General features: G+C 36.1%; 1 protein-coding gene across 16 annotated transcripts in view; it reads left to right on the forward strand.

The window, feature by feature from the left end:
- The window catches only part of LMO7 (LIM domain 7), a 220866-nt gene extending 193956 nt beyond the window's left edge, over positions 1–26910 (forward strand). For 6 of the 16 annotated variants that reach the window (XM_077158436.1, XM_077158441.1, XM_077158442.1 and 3 more), the window contains 17 exons: positions 3729–3843; positions 4732–4893; positions 5677–5864; positions 6851–6911; positions 8504–8560; positions 8711–8752; positions 10445–10470; positions 10761–10865; positions 11504–11596; positions 11982–12475; positions 13418–13483; positions 16052–16104; positions 17750–17963; positions 20708–20992; positions 23438–23546; positions 24651–24753; positions 26152–26910. In XM_077158436.1, the coding sequence (XP_077014551.1) occupies positions 3729–3843; positions 4732–4893; positions 5677–5864; positions 6851–6911; positions 8504–8560; positions 8711–8752; positions 10445–10470; positions 10761–10865; positions 11504–11596; positions 11982–12475; positions 13418–13483; positions 16052–16104; positions 17750–17963; positions 20708–20992; positions 23438–23546; positions 24651–24753; positions 26152–26174 (2196 nt within the window). In that variant the 3' untranslated portion in view covers positions 26175–26910. Of the gene's footprint in view, positions 1–3728; positions 3844–4731; positions 4894–5676; positions 5865–6850; positions 6912–8503; positions 8561–8710; positions 8753–10444; positions 10471–10760; positions 10866–11503; positions 11597–11981; positions 12476–13417; positions 13484–16051; positions 16111–17749; positions 17964–20707; positions 20993–23437; positions 23547–24650; positions 24754–26151 lie in introns of those variants that run through there. The other 10 variants (XM_077158437.1, XM_077158444.1, XM_077158449.1 and 7 more) reach the window with 5 other exon arrangements.
- The last annotated feature ends 1050 nt before the right edge of the window (positions 26911–27960 follow it).

Genomic DNA, 27960 nt, shown 5'->3' on the forward strand with positions numbered 1-27960 from the left:
GAAAGCATGGCCTCAAGAAGAAGGTTGGAGACTAATAGAGGAACAACAGCAAAATGAAAATAGATGAGAAAGAAATACGGATACTAATGAAGCTAAGAAGTGGCCAGAGAGATGTGGGTGGGGTGGGAGTGAAGAGAAAGTAGGCTTTCAGGTGATTTAGATTCCCCAGAATAAGAACAGTTGGTAGTGCCTGGTAAGATAAGGACTGAAAATGGATTTGGTAGTTCAGAGATAAACGGGGAATGTGTTGAATAAAGTGATCAGGGTGAAAATGTCACCTACCTCTTTGGAATGAAGAAGTGGAGAGAGTGGGCACAGATGAGTGTTTTTTGACTGGAATTAGCAGAAATAGCAGGATGGGGCCACAATTTGAATGGTACTTACTTCGTGTTCTCATCCCATGAAGAGCCTGAAAAAAAAAGCACTAAAAATCCATATATGCACAAATTCAAAGATTACGTATTTATTCAATTATTCTTGACTGTACAGCCCAAATCTACTTTTACTTTTTAATTTTATCAGTTAAATAGGCTTCTCTTAAGTCAACACATTGGTCCAACTGGAAAAGTTTGAGGAGAATAGTTTTTTCACTTGTTGGTATGTAAGATTGACTGTATTTTTATTAATTTCCATCTGTGATAACATGAGAATCTTAGTTCATTAGATCTATTAAAATAAATCTTGTGGTTGCTACTCTAGATCATCCTCATTTAGATGCTCAAAAAGTTTAGAGTTTTGTACTTCTGTTTATCAGTCTGCAGTTAGACAGGCAATCTCAACTTTCAGTGTATGCTTCTGTTTAAATTGTACCTAATTTGAGAGAAATTTTTTCCTTAGTATTGAAATGTCAATAAATAATTATATTTTATCTTTTCTCATATAAATTACTGAAACCACTGGGATAGCTCTTTTTTCAGTCATCATGACTCTGGGTTCCCCCAGTAACTTAGATTCTTGTTCCATCCAGTTGAAAAGGTAAATTCTCTCCCTTATCATTATTGAAGCATGGATCATTTATGGAAAAACTGCTTAGCATGTATTTTACAGAGGAAAGAAGGAAGGAGAAATCCTAGCTGAAATCATTGTTGAACATTTTAAGCTTGAATATGAGTATAGATTTGCTTTCGTGCAGGGGGTTTCAGGGATAATCTAGTACAAGGACCCAGGATTCCTTAGTGATGCCTCGGGAACTGCCATGAGGGAGAGGCCAAGCAAGTGAGGCAGTGCGATCCATACTCTGAACGTACAGCCACTTCACTTTCATCCTTTCTTCATATTGGGGTTCTGCATAAGGTTTCATTTGAAAAAAGTGTTTTGATAAAAACCGAAAATCTTGATTATCATTGTAGTATGGAGAAGGTTCTGCTGGGCTCAATGACATGACTTTGAGGTCACCTGGTTACTGACGGAAGTGCACCCCTACCTGTGTGGTTCTCTCTTCTTTGCCTCTGCTCCTGCCCGAGAACCAACACAACAGTCTGAGGTTGTCCTGTTAACTATCCCTGAGAAGTGATTTTCTACACTTTTCTTTAAAAGGTTCAAATGGAGATTTCTTTGTTTCTCAGGTAGAGTAACCCTACATGGGATAATTCTTCTAGTCTAATATAATTGTGAGACTCTTCCAGATATGGTTTATGCCCATCCCCTTTTGTCCTTTATTAGGTAAAAAAGGATAATGTTCACTTGCCATCTCTCATAAAGTATTCTTTATGTGCTTTAAGACCGTTTAAAACTCTGTTCTATCTTTTCTTCTTCAAGCTGTGAAAAACCTCAATTAGTGTCTTGCAAATCAAACCCATCATTTGTCTCTGTCTTTATATAGCAGTAGATGTGTACTTTTATTGGCTTTAAGTCAATTTTTTTTGGTGAGAGTGGTACAGATGACCACTTATTTTCATTGAGTCGTCTCTAATTTAAGTGTACAGTGGTTTTGGTTAAGGAGTCAAACTAAGTAGTGATTTTTTTCTATTCTTGGCAAAGTTTATTTTTCATGTTGGTGTTCATCAGGTTGCTTATTAATGAGTGTTTTGACTGCCTACATCTTGATTCCCACATTTAAACTGCTTTGTGGGAGGTCTTTCTGATGCAAATTTTTCTATATTAGTTAGAAACTTTCTTCCCCTTGCTTTAAAAAATCCCGTATCAACTGTTGAAGAGTTGAAAATTATATCTTGAAAGCACAGACCATGTCTAACTCATCTTTATTTCCAAATGTACCAAGCACAGTCTTATACAGAATAGATGCATGATAAATGTATATTAAGTGAATGAATATGTGACTAGTGTTATAACATTTAACTTCTGTTGTATCCATATAACAAAATAAGTTCTATATCCTTTATTTATCCAAAGCCATTCTTGCCTTCTTTCTAATACTTATACAGTATTCTAGTTTTTCTCAGAATATTTGCACATATTTTAAACTTGTTATGGTGGAAAAACTTAGAAAGATTTATGAGTTTTCCACTTAGCCCTAGGTTTGATTTTAACTATCGAATTAAAATAGAGAGTTTTTAGGTATTTATCTGGAAAATAAAGGATATTCAGGACAATTTTTTTTAATAGGCAAGTCTAAGTCCTTTAAATTATTCACAGAGAATTAATACACTAATCCATTGATGTTAAAATCCATATATATTCTTTACCTAAAAAAAAAAAGACATATATTATGAAAGAGAATGAACTTTTTCACAGACACAGTATTCTGTGAAACTTAAAACATTTGGCTTGGGAAATGGTTTCAGAAAGTCATGTGAAATGTAGAATTTGTTGCTGTATGGGATAATAATGGAAATGGAAATAGAGTTCTTTTTTTTTTTTTTCTTTTGCATGGGCAGGCACCAAGAATCAAACCCAGGTCTCTGGCATGGCAGGTGAGAACTCTGCCTACTGAGCTACCATGGCCTGCCTGGAAATAGAGTTCTCCCTGTCCTCCAAGAGGCTATTGTTCTTGAGTTTATGGGCTGATGTTACTTCTTGGAAGTTGAGGTCTTTAAGCTCTTTGTGAATAGGACTCTTTATTCACCCGTTTTTTTTTTTCTGTCATATTGCAGGCATTCAGAAGTATTTATTTAGCTCATTATGTTTCCATAATGACACTCATCTTTAGAGGGTTAATTCCTCACAATGACACAGTTCTGCATTTTGTAGCATGTGTAGCAGGCCTATTCTTGACCACTGTGCCTTGACCTAGCATGGCTGTGGGGCAAGCAAAATGCCTTGCCAAATTTCAGATGCCCAATAGCCGCATAGTGCCAATCCTAGATGTTCACTAGGGAAGTTACATATCTGTAAATCACCTGGAATTATTCATTTAAATATCTTAAATGTTGAGAGTAGTTTTATAAATGTATGGTGGCATTATTTTTAGAAATGAAGGAAATCATTCTACTTCATACCCGGGGTAAAGGACAAATGGACTCGATTAGCCCCAACTGTCTAGTGGGCAAAAAAGCCTAAGCTTTATCAATGGCCAACAAATTACTACAAATTTCTGAGAAGAAGTACATTTATTGACATGAAGATGCCCTTACTGTTTTAGTGAAAAAAATTAACATGGTGAAATTTATATAAATGAAGGTTTTATATAGCTCCAGAAAAAAAAAAAAAACAAGCTTCTGGTTTATCATGAAATAATTCAAGTATACCTTGCATGCAGCCATGGATAGACTTTCCTCCGTGTGGGTGCCAGGGACATCTGATACCACCGTTTCATGTTTTGTTTTCAGGATCAGTTCAGTGATATGAGAATCAGCATAAACCAGACGCCTGGGAACAGCCTTGACTTTGGGTTTACAGTAAAATGGGATTTATCCAGGATCTTCGTAGCATCAGTTGAACCAGGTAAATCGTAGATTTGACTCTTCAGAACTTTTTTCTTTTCTTTTCCTTCGGTATATCCTGTGGTGTGATTAGATATAGGAAGAGAAAGTATTGTGAAAAATATGCCATCAAGGAAGGAGATGCATCGTCTTCTTAAAGACTGTTATTTGGGGTTGCAAATAACATATTGTTTATTCTCCTTCCTTATTAATTTTAGTATTTGAAGACTCTTACTTTTGTAACATTGATAGAATTTATTAAAATTTTAGGTTTATTATTATTTGGAAATGCTAAGAAACAGTATTTAATTGAAGATTCAGAAAGAATTTTCTATCATCAGACATGTTTGTGGTAGATAAATTCATGCTGTGAAATGAATAGGTAATTTGTGAGCATTCTAATACATTTATTGCCCATGGACTCTTCAGGATGCTTTGGGACTTTTGCAAAAGATTGCCCCTTCCCCACCCAGGGTTATTCCAAGTCAAACCAGGGATTCAGCAAAATAATAATACCAGGCCTAAAATTAAAATGAAGCTATTTGTTTTTAAGAGGACTCCCTTATTTACATATTTTAGCTATATATAAATTGCATACTGGCACTAATTATTTTTTTTTCTTAGGAGGTGAATAAATTTTGTTGAAAAGAGTTAATCTTTTTAAATGTTAAATGTGCATACTATAAAATAAAATGCCTTTGGCTTATATGTTCTTTGCTTTGTATGTTGTAGATACTCAAATATTTCTTAACTTATAAAAATTCAGTGACTTTTCTACACCCCTCCCCCCATTATTTGAGAAACTGTTAGTTTAGCTTAAGAAGCCATTTGTTCCTTGATTTTAAATAAGCAGTGAGCAGCAGATCATGTTTTTTTTTTTAATTGGTTTAATTTATTTTGCATTATTTAGGTAGCCCAGCAGAATTTTCTCAGCTACAAGTAGATGATGAAATTATTACTATTAACAATACCAAGTTTTCACATAAGGACACAAAAGAGTGGGAGGAAACCATGGCAAATGCTCGAGAAACTGGAAACCTAGTAATGGATGTCAGGCGCTACGGAAAGTCTGGTGAGTTGGTTTTACCACCACGTCTGGCTTTCTAAGTTGGGAAATGGTTTTTGGCAGCCGGTTATAACAGCTTGCTTCAATAACTTCTTCTTTTCATTTTACTTATTTATTTGGTTTTGGCTTGAAGGTATTTTGTGGTTATATTGTGACAAATCTTAAACACTATCTCCTTGAATATTCCATCTGAAAACCTTTTCACTGGCAAATTTACTGAATTCTACATTATTTATTGACTGACTTGTTTACTGAACTTGACGATGAATGCAAAAATGAACTGAAGGGCTGTGGTAATCCTAGCAGTATCTGGGAGTCATATAACAGTGTTCATTAAACTGTGACACTATGATTTAACTTTCTTTACAGTTCCCATGTTATCAATGTAAGAGAGACCACGGCAGGTCATATTCCTGTTGTTGATTATCAAGGAATATTCAATATGCCTTCTATTACATTTTTTTTTTTAGTTGTTGAGGTTAGATGGGGTAAGAGCATTAAACCTCTCCAATGCAGCAACATATAATATAAAAAAAATAATACTCCCAGTGGTTTATGGGATGGTTCAGCAAATTTGCTAGTCCTTTCATTATTAACATGATTTAACCCTTGTGTTCTGGGAAGGTGGTCTATTGGTAAAAGTCCTAAACTTTTCACTTTTTCCACACACTACCTGATTTGTCTGTCTGTCTTGTAAATGTATATTTTGTATCTGTGCATTCAGTAACTCTGTTCTTTCCACTTCAACATTTATGTTTACTCATTACTTGAAATCCATGTGCCAATCAGACTGGGGCAAAGACCAACCTTCCCTGCCATTTATACGGCATAAAACCCTCAATCTCACCAGTATGGCTACCAAAATTATAGGTTCACCTGAAACTAAGTGGATTGATGCGACTTCTGGAATTTACAACTCAGACAAGTCTTCAAATTTATCAGTGACGACTGATTTCTCTGAAAGCCTTCAGAGTTCTGTAAGTATTTTGAGAAGTGGGGAATTTTTGTATAGAGCAAAAGGACTGTAGGGACTATGTGTGGATGGGAGTTTATTTTGTTAGAAAAAATTTTGATGCTGTTTTAAAAACAAAAAACTGAAAAATATAATTCATAATAATGAGAGTAAAATGTATTTTTGAAAACCATAGGCATTACTTAACAATTAGAAATAGTGATTTCTATAATGATAAAAATCAAAAGATTCCTCAGTGTTGTTTTTGGGGGTGTTCTTCGCCAATCTTTCAGCATTATGCTCATTTTTCATATCTTTGTGAATATAAAGTAGTAATTATGTAAAATTACAAGCTATAAATTTTCTATACTTTTAGTCTTTATTTAGTAAAGTAAATGGAGTGGTTGTGTACAATTTAAAACATTATGAAGGATTTTTAATTCTTATGAGGATGAATAGACCTATATTTGTGGTTGAGATATTCAATCACTTTAATTGATTCAAAAATATTTATAATGTGCAAAATAATCTATGATATTAATTGTTCCTTTAAATTATTTTAACTATTAATTTTCAGCTTTCAGTTAAATGCACATTTATTTGATTCCCTCATTATTGTTTTTATCATCCTAAGCCACTCCCCTTAATAAGGGGAACCTGCTACATTGTGTAAGAGAGATTTAATTATTATACAGTCCTAAATATGACTGTTTTGCTTAATCATAAATACGAGCCAAATGAGCTAGTGTATTTGGTCCATCATGTTTCTTGGAAAATTAATGATCAGTTAAAACCAGCCACACCTGCACAGCTAGTCATTAATCCTTCCATAAAGATAGGAATGATGAAGAAATTTAAGCTTCTCCTACGTATGAGAGGCTGTAACACATACTTTAATACCCTGAAAAACTCATCTTGTTGGAAGATATTTTCACTAATAGAAAATGCATAATTTAAGCCCAAAGTTCAATTGGAGAGACTATTGTTAACTAGCATTTTTATTCTTTCCAGAATACTGTATCCAAAGAAATCAATGGAATTCATGATGAAAGCAATACCTTCGAGTTGAAAGGTAAACATCACCACTGTAACTTACAATTATAATATAGAAAAAGGCATAGCACTGACGTTCTGCTCTTATAAAAATGAATATCTGTGAGTGAAAGAAATATCGATCCATTGCAAGCTGAAACTAAAAGGTTAGCATACAGATCCAGTTGCAGCCAGGTGGAAGGGCGTTCAGTTCCAGTGTTGAGTAGCTCAAGAACTGCAAACAAAGCCTTGGCAGCATGTTCCGGAGCTTTGAATGCCTGTATGCCTAAACCAAATAAAAAAGACCGGTGTTCCCGGGCTGTCAGCTTTCTTGATATTGTGTGCTGGCAGGGGGAATCTCTAAGTTGAAAACAAGATGATGAATGAAGTTTTCCTTTTTCTTCTTTATTGTTCTGAGAAGGACAAACTTTGAGGAAGTTAGTCTTAATAGGGAAATTCCAATGACAATGGCACCTGCTAGCAGAGGAGCCCATGTTATGAAAAAGCAAGCATTGGTATCTAGGGAGGTTCTATGTTATGGAGTTATCACTCTTTTCCCTTTTCTGTCTATAAATAATTTAGATACCACACTCTATGCTATTCCTCGAGCATGCAAAATATATAGGAAAGATATTTTCTACATTTAGGCAGGAAATGAGACCCAAAGAAGATAAGTTTACCACCAGCAACACTGACAGGAGTAGAAGTAGGTTTTCAAAGTGGTTTGGTGATTTTTGAATCTGTAATTGAAAGGTCCAAATATATTATGTCAAAGTTAAACCAAGTTTATAAATTTCTATTTCCTTTGATCATTTTAAAAATTTCATTTCTAATTAAGGAGTTATATTTTAATTGTTTTATATTGTGTTCTTTATTAAAGGAGTTTTAAAAATGAACATGACTTTTTTTCTTCATGATGTTAAATCTAAGACATTTGGGTCCCATCCTGCCATTGAAGCAGGCAGATTTGTTTAGACATGGAGTTCCAACTAGTATTAAGCAATAATAGCATTTATCTGAAGTGTAGTAGTCATTTGCCACAATCTTTTTTTCTTTTTTATTTAACTGAGCTTCATTTGCTTTACTTAAAGAAAAATAGCTATAAGATCTTGAAAATTAGTGCAAGATAAGCCTAGTTAAAAGATTTTATTTTTAGCATTTATTTTTTTTTTATTTCTTTGCTTATTTATTTTGTTGCCCTCTTCCCATTACTTTTCAGTTCCTTTCTTACATATCAGTTTTGTAAAAACTCTTAGTTACAAATAATATTCCTTGTACCAGAAGAGATTCTGTAGAGGTTAATTTAAGCAGAAAATTTTAATTTCCATTTCCTCAAAGCTGTGTGAACAGAGGTGATAGTACTTTGGCTTTCATAGCTGAACTATGATGCTAGCTGCTAAAATTTGTTAATAAAAGTATTTGCTCCTTGTACTAATTTGAATGTGGTGTAGACTACTAAAATATGTGTGTACATTTGCATAAAAATAATCCCTATCTTATTTGGCTATCAGTTTTGTCATTAAAAAAAATAATATTAGAAAGGTATATCAAGTTTTCCAGTGATGAGAGATTTAAAAGAATGGCATGGTATTGATTGATTTTTTTGTTTGTTTTTGTATTTTTTTCAACTAGCATCCGAACCTATTTCTTTGAAAAACTTAAAAAGGCGATCACAATTTTTTGAACAAGGTAAACTGCAAAGCTAACAGTTCATTCCACTTTCATGGAATTGTTCCCACTCTCCACTCTTCCTGATGGTCTGTGGTACTGGTACTGAGCCTCTTTAATATGGCTGTCACTATGACCAAGCAACATAACCCATTTCCATTCTTTCCCCAGGGTCATCAGGTTTTTCTTACAGTTCATGGGTCTACCTCTGTGGTAATGGGTCTTTGTGTGTCCTTTGTATACTTGCAAAATTTGGTGGGTTTTTTTTTGTTTGTGTGCTTTTGGTTTAACTTTAAAAACTGAAATGCTGTTAAATGCACACTTCTTTCCACCGGACAATAGTAAAATGTGAGGAATTTTATTTAAGCCTTACTGCTCCCTACAAATTGATAGTATTAGATTACACCAACATGTAATTGGCCAAGTTTTAAAAACTCTGACCAATTTTAGGGTGTGGGGAATGTTTTTCATAAAGAGAATTGTCTATTGCTATTGGGGTAGTGGTTTGGGAATGCTAATATTGTTCTGTTGATTTTGATGTGAATTAAAAATGAATAAATTCTGATTGCATCATGAACAAGTGCATTTTGAGGTTCTCTGTGTTGGTGTAGTTGGGCTGGGCTCCCTCACGGTGTGCTGTGTATGTGGCTTTGCCTACACTCTCACATTTGTCTAATACGTTATCTCAGAATGTTGTTCAAACTTTGTGTTTTGCTATCAAAAATTTAAAAGTTATAGCCAACATTTGGGTCGCAACTGTACATTCAAAGGAGAGTGTGCTGTTGCTGTCTAAAATGTTATCATTTTTTACTTTTAAGATTATAAAACGTTTAGAAACTTTTTTGTAACATGATATTTACTTGATTCGTGTATTTTGAGATAATCGTATTAATGTTTCTTTATGACTATAAAGACTAATGGCTGACAAACTGTGCATGTGCAAGGTCTATTAATGGCAGTCTCCTTAGTGTTTTTGATTTATATTTTTAAATAGACTCTTCTTTTTCTATGCTAATTTAATTGAAACAGTAGGATTCTCCTTGCTCAGATTGGATAAACAAATCCCTTTTCTTTCTCTTGTCTAACTTATGCTCACTTTTCTTCATACTTCATCATTTAGGGAATGATATTTTTCTGTCTCAGAGAAGTCTTCTTTAAAAAAATAATGTAAATGAATAATTTCTTTGGTGACAGTTGAGGTTTTAGGAAAATTTTTAAAATACTGTATAATAGGGAATTTTTGGAAATTTGTCTAATTTTTTCATGACCATTGTACTTTGTTTAGAGGCACACTTTTATAGGCCCCTAGGGATAAAAAGAATAAAACTGTACCCTTAAGTTTATACAGGCAGCATGCACATTTGTGATTCAAATAATAGGAGAGGAAAAGGAAACATTTCTTGTACATGTTTGGCTTATTTTTGAAAAGGAGCTTATTATTAGCAAGGTGACTTGAAATGTGACTTGTAGCTGTCACATTGTAATCGAACAGTGAAGAGCAAAAAAAAAAAAAAGGATTTGAAAGATGTAATATTTGAAATTCTTTTTAAAAAGACAAATAGGAAATACTACCCAGTTTATCAATGAAAGAACCCTGGAACATCTTCAGGAATACAACATTGATCCAAACTAGTTCCTACAGCTAGGTTGTAGCTTTGGATCTCAGTGGTATTTGTGGTTTATCTTCTTTTTACTGACAATGAGTTTGAAAAATGAGTAACAAACAGATGGAACTAAAGAGAAAAAAAGAATTTATTGCAATCATTTAAAGAAACATTGATGTCACTTAGTATACTAGCATGGAGGCAGCTAGTGATACCTTTCTGAAAGGAATGGTTTCATAGAAATGCAAAGGCTTACGTTGTATTTTTTTTTTCCTTCCTTGCCCACATGTCTGCGATAAAGGAAGCTCCGATGTTGTGGTTCCGGACGTAAGTAATATTCATTTGTAGTTTGGAATAAATGAGGTGAGCCTGGTAAGACTCATTCAACACACAGTAGAGTTGCTTGCCATTATTTTAAGTTACATAAGAGTTGATCAAATAGTAATCCTTCCAGGCTGAAAAGACCTATTTTGAAACATAAAGACCTTTCCCCTTTGGCACAATTTAAGCAAACTCAAATTGTATTATGAATAATTTATGTATGCAGAAGTGGTTCAGTAGATGACTTAATTAAGATGCATATTCTCCATTTACACCCTTCTCTTCCAACCGGTTAGCTTCCAGTTCCAAGTCTCAGTGCCCCAAGCCGCTGGGCTTGGGACCCAGAGGAGGAGCGGAAGCGGCAGGAGCGGTGGCAGAGGGAGCAGGACCGCCTCCTCCAGGTAGGTGGGAGAGCAGACACGGTTAGGTAGAAAGCAGGCTTTCCTTTATTGCGTTTACCTGGTTACTGTCAATAAATATTGAGAAGCACGTTTTAAAAAATATATATAAAAGCCGATAACTTCAAAATTAACAAACCTTTTGATAAGCAGCACATTTTCTATTAAATAAATACTTCTGTTTTGAAGATTTCCAGAGTAGTCCTTTAAAAATCAATATTTATGAATGTCAATAGATATTTTTAGAGAGTAATGAAGGATTATAGTTTTGTTAACTTTCTTATGAGTGACAGGTATAGTCTTTGTGAGGACTTCGTACTTAAAAAGTGTTTACTCAGTTCATTGCAGACTAATTTCCCACCCCCACCCCACACAGTTCCTTAGGGACTTTAATGAATGACAGCTGTCATGAAGAGTGGATTTGGGTTCAGCTTGATCTGATTACTCTTTCCCAGCTTTTGTACTTTATTCAGGTATAAGCTATTTCTAGTTAGGGAACCAAACTCTGATTGGTTAAATGGAAATAGAATCAGTGTCTTTAAAGGTTGAGGCAAAGGTTTATAGGTGACAAAAATGCTAATGGGAAGATTCTGTTTGACACTGTTAATCTATTAATAATGAATGTATTTTTTTTCTTGTAGGAAAAATACCAACGTGAGCAGGAAAAACTGAGGGAAGAGTGGCAAAAGGCTAAGCAAGAGGCAGAGAGAGAGAATTCTAAGTATTTGGATGAGGTAGGGTTAAAGCATGCCTTTTTGAGTGTTCTTCCTTCTCTTTACCTTGTTGCTGAAAATAGAAAGTAGCTGTGAAACAGAAAGACAGTAGATTTCAATTGGCTTTTGGCCACGTGTGCACGTAAGTAGTTCTTTGTAAAGTGCAAGGAGCCCTGATGTGTAAGAAGTTTGCTTCAATGTTTCAACTTTTCTCCTAGTTTTTCTATTATATCATTAGATAATGATATCAGTGAAGGGGGGGGCTTTTTTTGTTTTTTTAGTGATAAAACTTTTGACATGGTTTTAAGTGAAATCCTGGGTCAGCTACAATAGATAAAAGTGAAGATACATGTCTATGTAAAATTATAAAGAGCTTTAAATGGATTTCTTTTTCACTGGCACATAGGAACTGATGGTACTAAACTCAAACAGCATTTCTCTGATGACCCGTGAGCCTGCTGTTGCTACCTGGGAAGCCACCTGGGGAGAAGGGTCCAAATCTTCTGACAAGGAAGGAACCCGAGCAGGAGAGGAGGAGTTGAGGCAGCAACAGAAGGAAGATGTTAATGAGGACCAGAGCAGGAAGCTACAGGAACAACTCATTCTGGAGAATGAGAGAACACTGGAGTACCAATATCAGGAGGAGCAGGAGCTGAAGCGGCGCCTGGCCGAGGCCGAGGAGCAGGAGCGACGCCAGGCCGAAGAGCAGGAGCGGCGCCAGGCCGAAGAGCAGAAGCGGCGCCAGGCGGAGGCCGAGGAGCAGGAGCGGCGCCAGGCTGAGGCCGAGGAGCAGAAGCGGCGCCAGGCGGAGGCCGAGGAGCAGAAGAAGCATATAGAAGAGCAGAAGCACCAGGCAGAAAGAGAGAGGGAAACTTCAGTCAAAATATATCAGTATAGAAGGTCTGTCCCCTTCACAGCTGAAGGACATGTGATTTTAAATTGGCTTAGCTATGCATTCCTGACTGAGAAAGGCACCTGACTGGTTTTCCTGTTCTCTCCATCAGTTCTCTATACAAGTGAACACAGGCAGCCCAAATAAACTTTTAAATTCTAAATCTGGTCATGTCACCTTAATTTCCAGTTCAGACCCTCCCCGTGGCTTCCCAGCACGTGTAGAATACCATCTGAAGTCCTCAGCGTGGCCCACAGGCTCGCGTGAACTAGACCTTGGCCTTCTTGGCTACCTCACTTCCTATTGCTTGCTCCCTTGTTCACTCTGTTCCAGCCATATTATGTTCCTTCCTAGTCCTTGAAAATGCCCAACATGTTCTTCCCTGGACTTCTGCACTTTCTGGCCCCTCTTCCTGAAGAAGTCTTCTTCCCATATTTGTAGGTTTATTCACTTATTTTCTTTAAGCCTCTGCTCAAATATCACCTTCCCAGAGTTTTCCAGAATATCTGGTCTAGAACCTAAACCTCTTCCCCACTGTATACTCTTACCCTACTTTATATTATGCACTCATTAGCTTGTTTTGCATGCATGCCCCCAGTACAATGTAAGTAGTGTGAGGCCAATAATTTTGTTTTGTTCATTTCTGTAGCACAGCTCTAAAACAGTACTAGAGCCATAGTGACCATTTGGTATACACTTGCAGGATGAATGATTGAGTGAATGAAATGTGAAAATGCGTTGACACTAGTAGGTCTGTTTTCCACGCTAACTGATTTGAAATACTTTTCTATGTGTTTAGTTTTTAAACTAAACAATCTCATTGAGCACAGAGTACAATCTCATTGAGAAGCTAGAATGCCATAATTTTGATATCTAGTTCTTAAACCAATGGGAATGGCCTTTTTAAGTCCTAATATTATGACTATCTAATCTCTTTTTCCGTATTTTAGGCCTGTCAATTCCTATGATATACCACAGAAAGAAGAAGAATCTTCAGGTTTGCTTCCTAGTGACAGGTTTGTAAAACATTTAGTCATTCCTAGATTGGTGATAATTGCCTTAACATGAATATTCCAGAACTTGTCTAGATGCCTTGTAGAGCTGTCTTTTGTGGAATACAAAGAGAGCTTGTTGGTTGATGTATTATCAGGTCACTTTTGCTGTGTAAACAATTACTCCTTAAACTTAATGACTTAGTTCTTGATGTTGTGGGTCAACATTCTGGACTGGGCTCAATTGCCGTTCAGGTTTCCTGCATTTGCTCATGTGTCTGCTAACACTCAGCTAGGCAGCCCTGCTTCTGGGGTTGGGCTGGATGTTACTTGGGGCAGTGAGGAGCAACTAGGCTGTGTGTCTCTCAACATCCAGCAGGCCAGAGTATATATGCTGGCTGGACAAGGTAGAGAGAAAGAATAAAAGAGAGGAAGTGTACAGGGCATCTTGAGTTCTAAACCCAGAACTGTACATCATGGCTCTGTCACATTCTGTTAGCTAAAGTCAGAAGGCCAGCCTAGGTTCATGGAGAGGTGAAAACTCTATCTCTTTAAGGGAAGAATCACATTGCAGAGGACATGGATTCAGAAAGGGAAAAATTATGTCCATTTTTTTGCAATATACCATAACCTTTATTTTAAAGAGGTTTCCTGTGGACCTCTGAAATGGAAACTGTGACCTTTCTCTCAGACAGTTTTGTTGGAAATACTGGTCAGTTTTAGGGAATGAAAATAGCATTTCAGATATCTGAAGTTATACATGTCTTAAAATTCCCCAGAACTTTAAATTACTTAAAATAGTTTTAAAAATATTTGATGTATATTAAATCACTAAGGACCTTAAGAGTCTGTCTATAGATACTCAGTGTATGGTTAACTTCTGTGATTTAGAGGTTGAAATTGCTGCCTAACGTGTAGGACATACATAAAGGCTTATATCTGTAGGCAGTCAGGACTCAGTGTAGTTGGTTAAGGACAAGATTTATCGAGTAGGGGTTGACTGACAATAAGCTAGGAGAAAAAATTCTAGTGGTAGATGACCTTATTGCTCACTCTGGGTAATTAGAGAGCATCAAAATGTTTATTTCTCTTTTTAAAAACTACTCATTAATATCTTTAAAATAGCTTTTTTAAAAATGTAGCTGATTATCTTAGGGAAAACAATTAAGAGGCAGAGAAACAAAATTTCAGGAATCCTGGAATGTATGAAATACATTGCTGTATTTCTAGACAGCTTGGAATAAAAGTATTTTCTTCTATGTAAATACAAGTGGAGCCATTCATAAATGCTACTGACTGCTAACAGGTGTGATATATTATTATTATGTATTATGCATTATGCATCATGATATATTATTGTATTATATACATGAACATACACATATATACATATGCATTTATAATATTACATATTATTACTATTTTTGAAGCTCACTGTGCCTAATAGAGTGAGAATGTGATTGACATCTATTCATTTATTGTTTTAAATCTTACTGTAACAAAGCAGACACTTTCAACATTTGACTAGGCTGATAAATTCCAGTACCTTTTTGAAATACTAGGATAGTTTTTTAGTTTGCAAAAGCTGCCAGAGTGCAATATACCAGAAACAAAAAGCCTTTGAAAAAGGGGGATTTATTAGGTTGCAAATTTATAGTTCTAAGTCTGTGAAAATGTCCAAATTAAGGCAAGCCTATAAAAATGTCCAAATTAAGGCATCCAGGGAAGGATACCTTGGCTCAAGAAGACCAATGATGTTTGGGATTTCTCTCTCAGCTAGAAAGGCACATGGTGATATCTGCTAGCTTTCTCTCCATGCTTCTTCAATGGCTTCCCCAGGGGCATTTTCTTTATGCATCTCCAAAAGTCTCTGGCTGTGTGGACTCTGTTGGCTCTGGGGGTTCTCAAGTTTTTTCAAAACGGTTCCCTCTTAAAGGGCTCAGTAAGCAACCTCTCCTTGAATAGGTGGAGATGCATCTCCATGGAAACCATCTAATCAAAACTTACCACCCACAATTGGATGGGTCACTTCCCCATGGAAACAATCAAAAAGCTCCCACCCAGCAATACTGAATGAGGATTAAAGGACATGACTTTTCTGGGGTACATAATAGCTTCGTATCAGCATAGATAGTATTTGGTAAATTGCTGTTTCTGAGTAGTGGTACTCTAATCCCCGAGAATTTGACATTGTAACCCTCTGGCAAAGTAGAGAAAATGACACAGTCTGATTTTAGGTAGTCTGATGACAGGTGTTTTGTTTAGCCTGATAGAATGAGATCTGGAACAAAGTAAAAGTCCAAAACTTGGTCAGTAGCCATGAACTTAATCTTTGCACAAATGAGAGAAGGGCTTTCACATGTTTATGTTTATTTCTAGCATCTAACTCTTCTCTGTTTTGGGGGTATCACTGTCTTCCGCAAGTTAGTGCAACATGAACAATTACTTGGTACAGAAGTAAATGGAGCTCTCAAAAGACGTAGAAAATAAGTTAGCTGCTTTAAAAAGCAATCTTTTTGTGTTTTTTCTTCATAAATATGAAAAAGATATCCTTAATGTGATGTGTTTAATATATTATATTTTGTGTTCTAGGAATAAATCTAGATCTACAACTGAGCTGGATGGTTACCCTACAAGTAAAAATGGTAAATGTGATCATTTTCAGATTCCTTCAGTGCACTTGCTTATTTGTGCTATCATGTGTTATCCTCAATATATATATTTTTTTGCATGGACAGGCACCCTCATTTTTAAGGTCAAGATATTTTAACTTTATTAAGATTATATAATTGAAATATTTACTAGGTGTTCTTTTATTTAGTTCCTCTGGTCTTGGATTTTCTTAATTTGGATTTTGTATTTCTTCTTCCCTGAACTTTCCCCTAGCCACCATTTAATAGTATAGCACAAGTGCTTCATTCTTCCATGAAATGTTTTCAACCTACAGTGATCTCAGCCTTTTCTGAATTTAAACACATGGTGTTAATAATGGCAATTGTGTATCTATCAATTGTCTTGTAAATATTTATGGCTTGCATTATTAATCTGGTTATTTTTAATGTATGCTTCCTCCCTTTTACTAACTAGATTGTAAGTTCCTGAATAGCAGGCTCTGAGGATAGATTGATGGATTTATAAAGGTGCTAAGTGCAATGCTTCTTTGAATTTGGAAGTTATTAAATATTTGGACTGATTAATTTCGTTATGCTACTAGATAAAGCCCTTTTTCTTTTTGCATGGGCAAGTACCAGGTCTCCGGCATGGCAGGCGAGAACTCTGCCTGCTAAGTTACTGTGGCTGGCCCTAAAGGACTTTTTAAAGAGAAAATGTTCTCTTTAAAATTGTACCAAATTGATAAACAGTGTGTACACACATAGGTGTGTAAGAAGCCTTTAGTTGACTTTGCTCATTGCTTCCTGAAAGGTGTACTAGGGTGAAATTTGAAAGACTGACAAAAGTACAGATCTGGAGACTGAGAGAAAATAAATCCTTAAATGAAATTTCCTAATTCAGATTATGTGGAGATCAGACTTTAAAATTGTGGGTGTTTTATCCAAAGAAGACATTAATCAATAAATCCAATGAGACAAATTTCTCAGGATAATAACTGATTTACTTGTCATTAATAAATTCAGCACACAAATTATATTCAGTTTCTTAGATGAGAAACAAGGCTGATATCATTCATGGGTTATTGTTTAGATTAATTGGGTATTTTTCACATTCACAAAAGCCATTTCAATGACTTGAATATACTTTCATCCCTAAAATTTGGTCATGATTTATTCTATGATTTATACCATGAGCGTATGTGTCATGAAACTGGAGACACAGGCACACGTCTTCTCTCTCTCCCCAGGGGGAGTGTAAGTTTTTTGAAAGAAGAAAACTCCTTATTCTCTTGCAGAGTTGTCACAGGAAGATTTGATAATGATGCACTTGACTGATTTGGTTTAGGAAGGCAGGGAGGAGTAGAAGAAAAACTGTTTGTAGACAAACATTGTGCAACTTAACATTGCTAAAATCAATACTTACTGTTTTTTTTTTTTTAGGCAGCCATCTTGGTTTTCCTTGGTTTTCACTCTTTGGTGTAATATGGGAGTACAATTAGAATTTCCAGAAAAGGGAGACATTACTTTATGGTCTCATGCAGAGCCTTAGTGGAAATTGATAATGTTAGCTTAGGTGCATGATATCACATTTTTGGGGCAGTCCTGCAATTGGAGATTTACCCATGATCAGTTTTTCTAATGTGCTAATCCTGAAGGCTTTTATATGCTTTTAATTTAGGAAGCAATAAATATTCGGACCGGATTGGGAGCACTGGTGCTTCCCAGAGGAGCTCCAAGAAGGAACAAGTACCATCAGAAGCTGAGTTGGAGAGACAACAAATTCTTCAGGAAATGAGGAAGAGAACCTCCCTTCACAATGACAACAGCTGGATTCGACAGCGCAGCTCCAGTGTGAATAAAGAGCCTGTTTACCTTCCTGGAATCATGAGAAGGTACGAAACATCTTGGCCATTATTTCCTGTTGTTTATTGTGCGGCACTGTATAATTTCTAGACATCTTGAGTGTTTTCGACTGAAGAGATGTCACTGTAATTTCTTCTACTCACTAAGATTTAGTGGAGTAAAGGAAATAGAGCAAATGTTATTGAGCATCTATTACGTGACAGACCGGTACCAGTTGCTTTGTGTACCTCATCTCACTTAATCTGGGAAAAGTGTTTTGAAGCAGGGACAGTAATTCTGTTTTTCCATAGTAGAAAACTGTGGCTCGAGCAGGAAAGACAAAACTGCATGGCTAATAAATTGCAAAGTTGGATATTGAACTCTGAAGTGTGAGTCAGACATTTAAATAATGTATGCTGCTCTTGGCTCCGGAGTTTTCTTGGTTGCTGAAAATTAAAAAAAAAAAAAAAAAAAAGCAAAAAAATCCTCCCTTTGCTATGTTTATAATGAGATAAAAGATAGATTGGAATCATGATAGTAATATTGTGACTTTAAAATAAGTATAGAGGTATATATTAATTGGAGATGGGAGGATGGACATTTAAAAGCTATGGCATGGATAAATAAATGCTGCAGCTACTCTTGTTCAGTATTTCCCTAGCTGACGAGAAAATTGGGGATGTTATTTGCAAACACATTACAGACGAAGGTCTATTATCTCAATATACAAATAACTTTCATAATTGGTAAATAACCCACCTTTATAGAAACACAGAGACAAATTAAATGAACAAGGAGTTCATAGAAAAAAGAAACACAAAAAGCTAACAAACAAAAAGATGCCCAACACTGCTTCTAAGACAGTAATGATATATCTCTCTTGCTTATTGTATTATAGATAGTTAAAAGATTGATTAAATCTAATATAGACAAGTGTATGAGGAAATAGGAATAAATGCTCCCAGTTGAGTAGACAGTTTTTCAGTGTGTATTTTAGCAGAAGCTTATTTGTCTGTACCCTGCAATCAATTTGATTTGTCTTCTGGCTATAGTTGGATAAATATGCAAATATATATATCCAAGAATGTTCACTGAAAATTTGCTAGTATAGCAAAAGAAAAAAAAAACTCAGTAAAAATCTCAGTGTTTACTATTTAGAGACTACTTGAGCACTGTCTGAATAAATGGTGGCATACCAATAAGGAATATTATACACTGTTTCATATATGAAACATATGTGTATAGTACACCACCTCAAGACTTAGTGGCTCAAACAACAGTTCATTCTTTCTGATAGTTCTGAGGCTTGACATCTAGTTCTTCCCTCTGCCTGGTGTCGACTGGGGCCATGTGGGCAGCTGCAGTCACCTAGAACAGAAGTTGGCAAATTTTTTTATGTTAAGGACCAGATAGTAAATAATTTAGGCTTTGTGGGCCACGTGGGCATCTGTCTTCTGTTCTTCAATTTTGTAAATAACTCTTTGACCTTAAAAGCCATTCTTAGCTTACAGGCTGTGGTAAAATGGGCTATGGGCTGTAATTTGATCCCTGACCCAGAAGCTCCATTGGGAGCTATTGGTTGGAACCCTCTGTTCTCCAAATAGTGGCTTGGACTGCCTTATCTCATGGTGCCTGGATTCAAAGGGAAAGCCTTTGAAGAGCACAGACCCCAATATGCAAGTGTTTATCAGATCTCCATTTCCATCATGCTTCCTGATGTCCCATTGGCCAAAGTTTCACTTGGCCAACCTTAGAGTCAGTGGAAGGGGGGGACCACAAAGGCCGTGAATACCAGGAGGTGTGGTTGATTGGGTCACTAACATACGGTTTCTATCACATGGATTGACATGCAAGTTGATCCAAGATAATATGTATTAAGTGGGAAAAGGTAAGTTTCTGAGGAATATGTGTTGTAGAATAATCCCATTTAAGAACAAAACATAATTTAGTTTACTTTTATAGATAACTAGTATGTAAGTTATAACTTTTGATAACTATTATGTAAGTATATGACTTTAATAGAGATTTTCCAAGAGGGGTTTAAATAAGTTTATGACTATATCCTCTTTTAAATGTACATTCAATTTAAGGAAGAAGCTGCTGAATCCTTCCATAATATGAATACAAAACTGTTACTTAAATCAAGAATTTGGATGGTGAATGAAAGGCTGTTGCACAGTAGGCATGCCATAGGCTGTTTTGGAGTCAGAGATTATGGTTTAAAAGCCAGTTCCACTAATTATTAGCTCTTTTATCATAGGCAAGTTACTTAACCTCTGTGAGAATAAAATAAAATCCAAATATTGTGAAGATTAAATAAATTTAATACTTTTATGTAAGGTTCTAGCTTAATTGTTGGCTTATATAATAGGTCTTTTTAAAATGCATATTTTTAGTTGATAATTTGAAAAGACTATAAGATTAATGTATCTTAACTGTTGAAGATTTAAGGAATGCACATCACCTTAGTCTTAACATTTTTTTTTTAAAAAGGACTTTTCTTTATATTGATTTTTTCATTTCCCTTTGGTTGGTATATTTATTCTTTTACCTAAGCACCAAGTAAATTTAAGTAAAAATAGATGAAGATTGGTTGAAATTTGAAATATCATGATGTCCTAATAATGAAGAGAAACTTTTCTTGTTAAAGGTAATTCTTTATGTCACTAGATTTCTTACATTAATGCCTACTAATAAAACACTTAAAATACATTAGTGACTTTAATGATGTGTTTTAATAGATTTCTAGTGAATATGTTATACCTTTTCTGATGAATCCTGTGACATGTTTCAGAGGTGACTCTCTAGATAACCTGGATTCCCCAAGATCCAGTTCTTGGAGGCAATCCCCTTGGATCAATCAGCCTACAGGATTCTATGCTTCTTCCTCTGTGCAAGACTTCAGTCGCCCACCTCCTCACCTGGTGTCCACGTCGAACCGTGCCTACATGCGCAATCCATCCTCCAGCTTGCCCCCTGCATCAGCTGCTTCTGTGAGTACCGCTGCCTTGGGCTCATCCACCGCATCTCACAACCATTCCCCATCAGCTTCGCAGTCCGGATCCCAGCTGCGCAACAGGTGAGCTCTGCATGGTTCTCGTTTTCTTCCCTTAGTTTCGTGGGCTTTTCCCTGAGATTCCCCAAAAACCTTGTCCAGGCTTTCCGATGGAAAAGAACAGGCCCTTTTAAACATGTTAAATTCGGTGTCCTTTTATCAAATCAATTAAGAAGGCCTTCTTAATACTTTCCTAAGCTGCTCTAATAGCATTCATACATGTTTGTGAAGACTTTGTAGACCTTTAAAACATCTACTTTATTGTCACTGTCTCATTTGCTGTGCTAGGTGTATATGTGCATGGATAGTCCTCATTGTGGAACTGCAAAAATACACAGTAGTTTATGAATCCTTTTCAAGTTTATGAGTAGAAGCAGTATTGTAAAATGTGTGAATATTTTTATGAGACTATTACACAAATTCATTTAATAGGAGCTGAGTATAAAAGGAAAGCATTATAAACAAGCTCCACAGTCTGTGGAAATTTTAACAAGCTGGATAAAAATTAAGTGGATAGGATCTTGCCTTATGAGTTTTTGATTTCCAAAATCATTGCTCGTCTCGTCTCAGGTTTGTCAGCATTTTGTTCATTCTACATCAGCTGCTTTTGCTTGCAACATGCTGTTGGAACTGTATCAGAGTTATGGTGAGAAGTTCTTGACTAGAAATGTGCCTTTTGATATGGAATAAGGCACAGATGTCAAAATGTCAGAAAGGATTTTAGATTTGTATGGCTTTTCCACAGATATATGTTTCACCTAACTACATACAACAGTCTTTCCATTGCCACCAGAAATGAGTTCTATTGGCATATACTTCTTTTCATCATAACTGAAATTCTTGAAAGTAGAAATACAATGATTAATACTGGGACCTTTTTTTTTGCCACAGATCTCTATTTCTTATTTTTGTGTTATGGTAAAATATGTATTAATGTAAATTTTGTCACTTTAACCATTTTTGAAATGTATTGTTCAGTGACACTAATTGCATTCCCTGTGTTGTGCTACCGTCACCACCATCCATTAGTAAAACTCTTCCACCACCTAGAACAGAAATTCTGTATTTTAAGCAAAAACTTCCCATTTCCTCTTCCTCCTAATCCCTATTAATCTTTTTCTATTTTCTGTTTCTATAAAATTGTTTGTTCTAGACATTTCATGGATTTGGAATCATACAACATATGTCTTTTTGTGCCTGACTTATTTTACTCAACATGGTCAGGGTTCATCTGTGTCATAGAATGTATCAGAACTTCATTCCTTTGTAAGACTGAGTAACAAACATTCCATTGTATGGCTGTAGCACATTTTGTTTATTCATTCATCCATTGATGAACACTTGGGTTGCTTCTACCTTTTGGCTATTGTGAATTATGCTGCTGTAAACATCAATGTATGTGGGGGTTTTCAGGTATCAAGTAAGGAACTTTAGTAAGAAAACATAATTTATGCCAATCCAAAATAATGTTACATGTGCCAGGATCTACAAAATATTTATTAGGCAGTTTAAATAGAGAAGAATAAGGATTTATGGTAAATTTGGGAAGAGATGAGGGCCATGGGGTAGAGGGAAGGTGAAGGAGAGAATATCCATTTACAGCTGCAGCCCCACTCTAGAACAGCAGAAGGAAGATGGACCCTGGGTTTTCTGATCTGAGACGGTCTCTGTCAAAGGGTGTCCCTCTAACATCAGGCCCTCAGCAGCTAAGCACTGTTCTCTGCAACTAAAGCACTGTGCTAACACTGGGGGAATGCAAAGGTCAGTGAGTTGTGGCCAGTACCTATCACCTGGGGGAAGAGATAAGACCCATTATGTACCCATATGCAAAATTAAAGTAGAAACCCTCCTTACCTTTGTAAATGGTAGGTGTCAGGTAGTTTTCTTTCCATTCTTGACAGAGACAATCCTGAACGTTAGAGGCACAAAGTCATAAAAGCAGTTATTATTACCGCCCCCCCCCCCCTTTTTTTTTAACTAGGTAACTGGGTAAATAAGAAAGAGGGTGAAAAATAAAGTTGAAATAGTAGGTTGTAGAGGATTTGCAGTGCGTCATAAAGGAAGTTGGACTGCTCTTTCTGTGTTCTGAGGGTTGGAATCATACTAGAGTTGTGCTTCAGCAGCTTTAACTGGCAAGAAGATGTAGGATGGATTAGAGTAGGGGAAGGGGGCAATGGCAGATATTACAGCTCAGTAAAGATGTGATTTAAGGATGACGTCATGAAGTGCACATGGATCAATTGCACCAGAATTGTACCTGTAGGTCAGGGGTCTCAGAATCGTCATGGGGACCCTTCAAGATTGCAGTATAGTCAAGGCATGCTTTTGCTGGCTTAAAGAGTTTTTCTCCCACAGGTATATAGAGTCTTTTTCAAATTATTGTAAATGTTAAAGCCAAAGCATTATTTTAAGTCATAACCTTAAGCTGCACAGATGAAAGCCTCCGTTCCATTCTTATTCTGCATCTAGGTCAGTCAGTGGGAAGCGAGTATGCTCCTACTGTAATAACATTCTGGGCAAAGGAGCCGCCATGATCATCGAGTCCCTGGGTCTTTGTTATCATTTACATTGTTTTAAGGTGAGCCTGAAACAGCTTGCAGCTGGCAAAGCTTGGAGAACGCATGGCTTCTTTGGGCTCTGGGGGTGGACACGCCACTAACAAGCTAGGTGCTACATTCATCAGTCTGTGCTGCGCTTTCAACCTCAAACTGCCTGCTACTTGGTTCTGACCTCGAATCTAGTTTTAAAAAATTAATCTGAAAACACTATGCACTTCCTATCTCCAATCTTTTAGATTCTATAAGGACAATTTAAGGTACATAAATGCCCTCTCTAACATGCTGTGGTAGAGATATTGCAATTATAATTTACAGCATGGGGGCATGCAATTAAATAGCACCTGAGAGCATAGCTTTGAAGAGGCAGACTATATAAGGAAAATGAGTATAAATATTTTTACACTTTACAGCCTATTTACAGTTGAAGAGTTTTTGCACATAAGAAATAACTGAGGCTGTAACTGCTTTGTTATGCAGTACCTGTCTTTAGAAATGCATCTCTTTTATTCTCAAACTTGTATTTGGCCAGAGAAGGATTCTTATTGTTGATCTTGGAATCTACAGACTACAGCTTGTTTGAGCTTGTACACTGCTGGCTTGACTTGTCCCTCAGCAGAGCAGAATGAGTCAAAATAATTAGTGTTCGAGCACGTGGAATCAAAATGCCCAGCCTTGAAGAAGTGAAGGCACAGTGTGGGAACACTTGCCAGACTGGTGCGGTGTGGCCACGGGGAGGGTACCCTGTAATGACTGCCAGAATCCCAGGCTCCTGCACATACTTCAGACCTTTCCTGTGGTGCCTTCCCCTTGGGGAAATGCAGACTCAATTTCTTTAAGCTGATCAATGAATCATTTCTTCTTTTGGTTTATTTAGAATGATCCTCTTAGCTCTTAAAATTGGCTTTATGAATTCTTTATGCCTTGTCTGGCAAGGTGTCATTTTAATCTACTAATCATCTTTTGGCCTTTTTGTTCATTTGTTTTGCTATTGCTGAAATGTATCTAGGTGCTTAGAAGCGGCATATCTGTTAGTCCTCACCCCATCCTGCCCTCCACCCCTGCTCTGGGAGTGACCCAGGCGTTCTTTCCTGACTGATTGTGGATGTTCACCTTTCGTTCTCCAGTGTGTGGCCTGTGAGTGTGTCCTTGGGGGCGCTTCCTCAGGAGCTGAAGTCAGAATCAGAAACAACCAACTGTACTGCAACGACTGCTATCTCAGATTCAAATGTAAGAGAGCAAATCAGAGAGAAAATTTCTTGTCTTTTAAGGAGACCACGGGTTCCCATGCATTTCCCTGAATCAATCGCTGTTTCTCCTTCAAGTTCACTGCCTTAGAATCCCAGTTTTTGGGAATCTTTAGTCTCTCCCCTTCAAAGAGGATATACGGTGGTGTGTGTGTGTGTCTGTGTGTGTCTGTGTGTGTCTGTGTGTGTGTCTGTGTGTGTGTGTGTGAGAAACAAGGGTGGGCTTTGAGGCCAAGGAATTAGAGAGGGATGAGAGCCTGAGAGCCAAAACAGTTTCTTGTTCTGTCTGCCCAGGGTCTGAAGAAAACTTTAATAATTTGAGAATAAAAAAAAGAACAACAAAACAGTTTAAATGAATCATCTATACATACTATGAACTGTTTCATAGCTAAGAATTGGTCTCTCTTCATTACCTTAGCTTATTTCTATCATTTAACAGTGGGCTTTGATTGTGTGATTTAGAAACAGACCAATGTTAAAACCATAGTTAAAAAAGTAATAAAGGATAAGCAATCAGTTTATGCTTTATGTTAATATAAAATCATATATTAATATATATTATATTTTTAAAGTGCATTAATACTGATTATATGGTGTTTCAGTTTCGTTATTAGAAAATTGAGTTTTTTAAGAGCTTTAAGTGCTATTTTGTGTCTGTGTTTTTGTCTCCAAAATGTGTTATAAAACATAGGCTAGCATAGTTAGATTGCATATTGTTTATAGCTACATAAAAACAATAGTTGCTGTTTATATTTTGAACTTTGATGCTGGTAACATGTGTTTCTTCCTTATTGTGAAAGGGCATTAGGAGTGGTATCAACAAAACAATTTGCTTTTGAACTCTGAGGTATTTATATGGCCCTTTATGTGAAGAGTGCTTTGAAAATGGCTTAAGTCCAGTCAACTCTCTTTTATCTGTCCATGGGTTCTGAGCCTTTTTACCCCAGCTGAACAGCCTTTTCCTGGGTGCTGACATTGAGACTTGGAGCATCACAAGCTGGCCATGTAACCGGGAGAGAGTATGTAGGTGCACTTTTCTCTCTCTAATCAAATTCTGAAGCCAAATATAATTGATTTTTGGAATCATCATAGAAAATTTGCCCAGGCCTATTCTCTTGTCCAATACAAATAATAGAGAGTTGAGAGTTGAGTGTAATTTATTTCTCTATCAGCAATTACATTTTCCTTTTTTTTTGGCAAATGAATTCTAGAGCCCAGAGGCTATGATTTGCCTAGCTTTTCCCTAAGAGTGTGTGAGAAGGTTACTCTTTCTACCTCACTGAGCCATCCTCTGAGTGGTTACTGCTGTATATCCCAGGGGACTATATCCAAGTATTATTGAATCTAAGCACTTTTCTTTCTTCTCTCCTTGCCTGATCAGCTGGACAGCCAACCGCCATGTGATGTAAACCTGCACACGAAAACACTGTTGCAGATAGAAGAAGAGGTGGTTGCTGCTGATGTAGATGTATAAATATATGTTGTATGTCTTTTTTGCTCCTTTTTTTTTAAGAATAACTCCTTTTTTTTTTGCCTCTTTAGATTGCGTAGGAATATTGTATTCCTGATAGCACCTGTATTTTTTTGTTGTTTATTTATAACAAGGTAATTATGTGTGGGGAAAAGTGCAGTATTTACTTTGTGAATTCAGCATATTAGAAGCACAAGAGAAAAAATAAGAACTTCAAAATATTTTTGAGATTGATAAACTAGTTTAACTTTCTAGTGGTGTTTTGAGGAGGGTATTTTATTCTTTTTTTTTTTTTAAAGCTTCTTAAACATTATTTGAAATAGTTAATATAAATATGTAATTGCATTTTCTCTGTTTGTTTGTAATGCATACTAAATACAGAACCATATGGAAAATTTCAGTTAAATCTACCCCCAAATTTGCTTTTATATCCTTTTATCCACCTATATATTATCATTTTTAAAAATTAGCTTATGGAACATTTTATTTGCTTGATGAGGGGAGCTTTATTTTCTTCACCAGAATTGTTGCTAAGCAGTTCTCAATAGAAAGCTTCTTTTTTTCACCAATGAAAAATAGCCATATTTCATATACCAGAAGGTTTTCTCCAGAAACTAGTGAGCCTTTCTGTACAACTGTATTTGTAAATAAACTTGCTGATGTATTTAAGGATATTTGTTCTTTTTTTTGGGTTGCATGTGTCAGCCTTTCTGATTTTCTAGTTATATATAATATTTGATATTTTATTTAGCAGCTTTATTAAGGTATATTTGCCATATGCAAAACAACACAAATTTAAAGCATACAATTTGCAAGTTTTGAGACCTATATAACTATCACCATAGTCTGGATATTGTTTTTACTGAAAAATTATAAAGAGAAACTTTATTTTTTATGCAAAGTTAGGCTTTGCATAGAGTACTTTTTTTAAAAAAATAGGTAACAGGTGAGATGAGTAGTAGACAGAGAGTTTAGAAAAATCTATAGGGCAAAAAAATGTACCCTAATGTGGTTGAGAGATCTGACTAGGAATGCCAAAATGTAAAATTTTAGCATAATTTGAGAAAAAATATCAACTTGTGAATCTTTTAAAATAGTGAAGGTGAAGTGGCTAATTCTAGGAAGTGAGAACTGTTATAAAATAGATTGGGGACGGGCAACCATAGCTCAGTGGCAGAGTTCTTGCCAGCTGTGCTGGAGACCCAGGTTCAATTCCTGGTGCCTGCCCATGCAAAAAAAAAATATATATATATATATAGGAAGTACATAATTTAAAAATCATATAGGAGAAAATTATAATTTAGTTCGTTTTAATTTTTTTAGTACTGATTATAAAGTAATATGTGTTTATTGAAAGAACTTCATCAAATACTCCAAGGCATAAATAATGTAATTCTCAATACATCACTCCAAATACATGAAAATATATCATGTGTGTGGTGATAAAGGCAGTGGAGAACAGTCAGGGTCAGGAGGCTCCACGGGTGTTAGATGTTTCATAGTGCTTTCTTACATGGGTGGTCAGGGACAACTTCTCTGATGACATTTGAGCAAAAACCTGAAGAAACAAGGAAGGAATCCCTATAGATGTTAGAGGGAAATCATTCCAGGTAAAGGGAATAGCAAGTATAAAAGTCTTGAGGCAGGAGAATATTTGGTGTGTTCAGGAAGCAATTGTGTGATGGGACAGAAGGAGTGAGGAAGAGTGGTAGGAGATGG

The sequence above is a fragment of the Tamandua tetradactyla genome, chromosome 4 (genome assembly GCF_023851605.1).
Source record: "Tamandua tetradactyla isolate mTamTet1 chromosome 4, mTamTet1.pri, whole genome shotgun sequence".
NCBI lineage: Eukaryota > Metazoa > Chordata > Mammalia > Pilosa > Myrmecophagidae > Tamandua > Tamandua tetradactyla.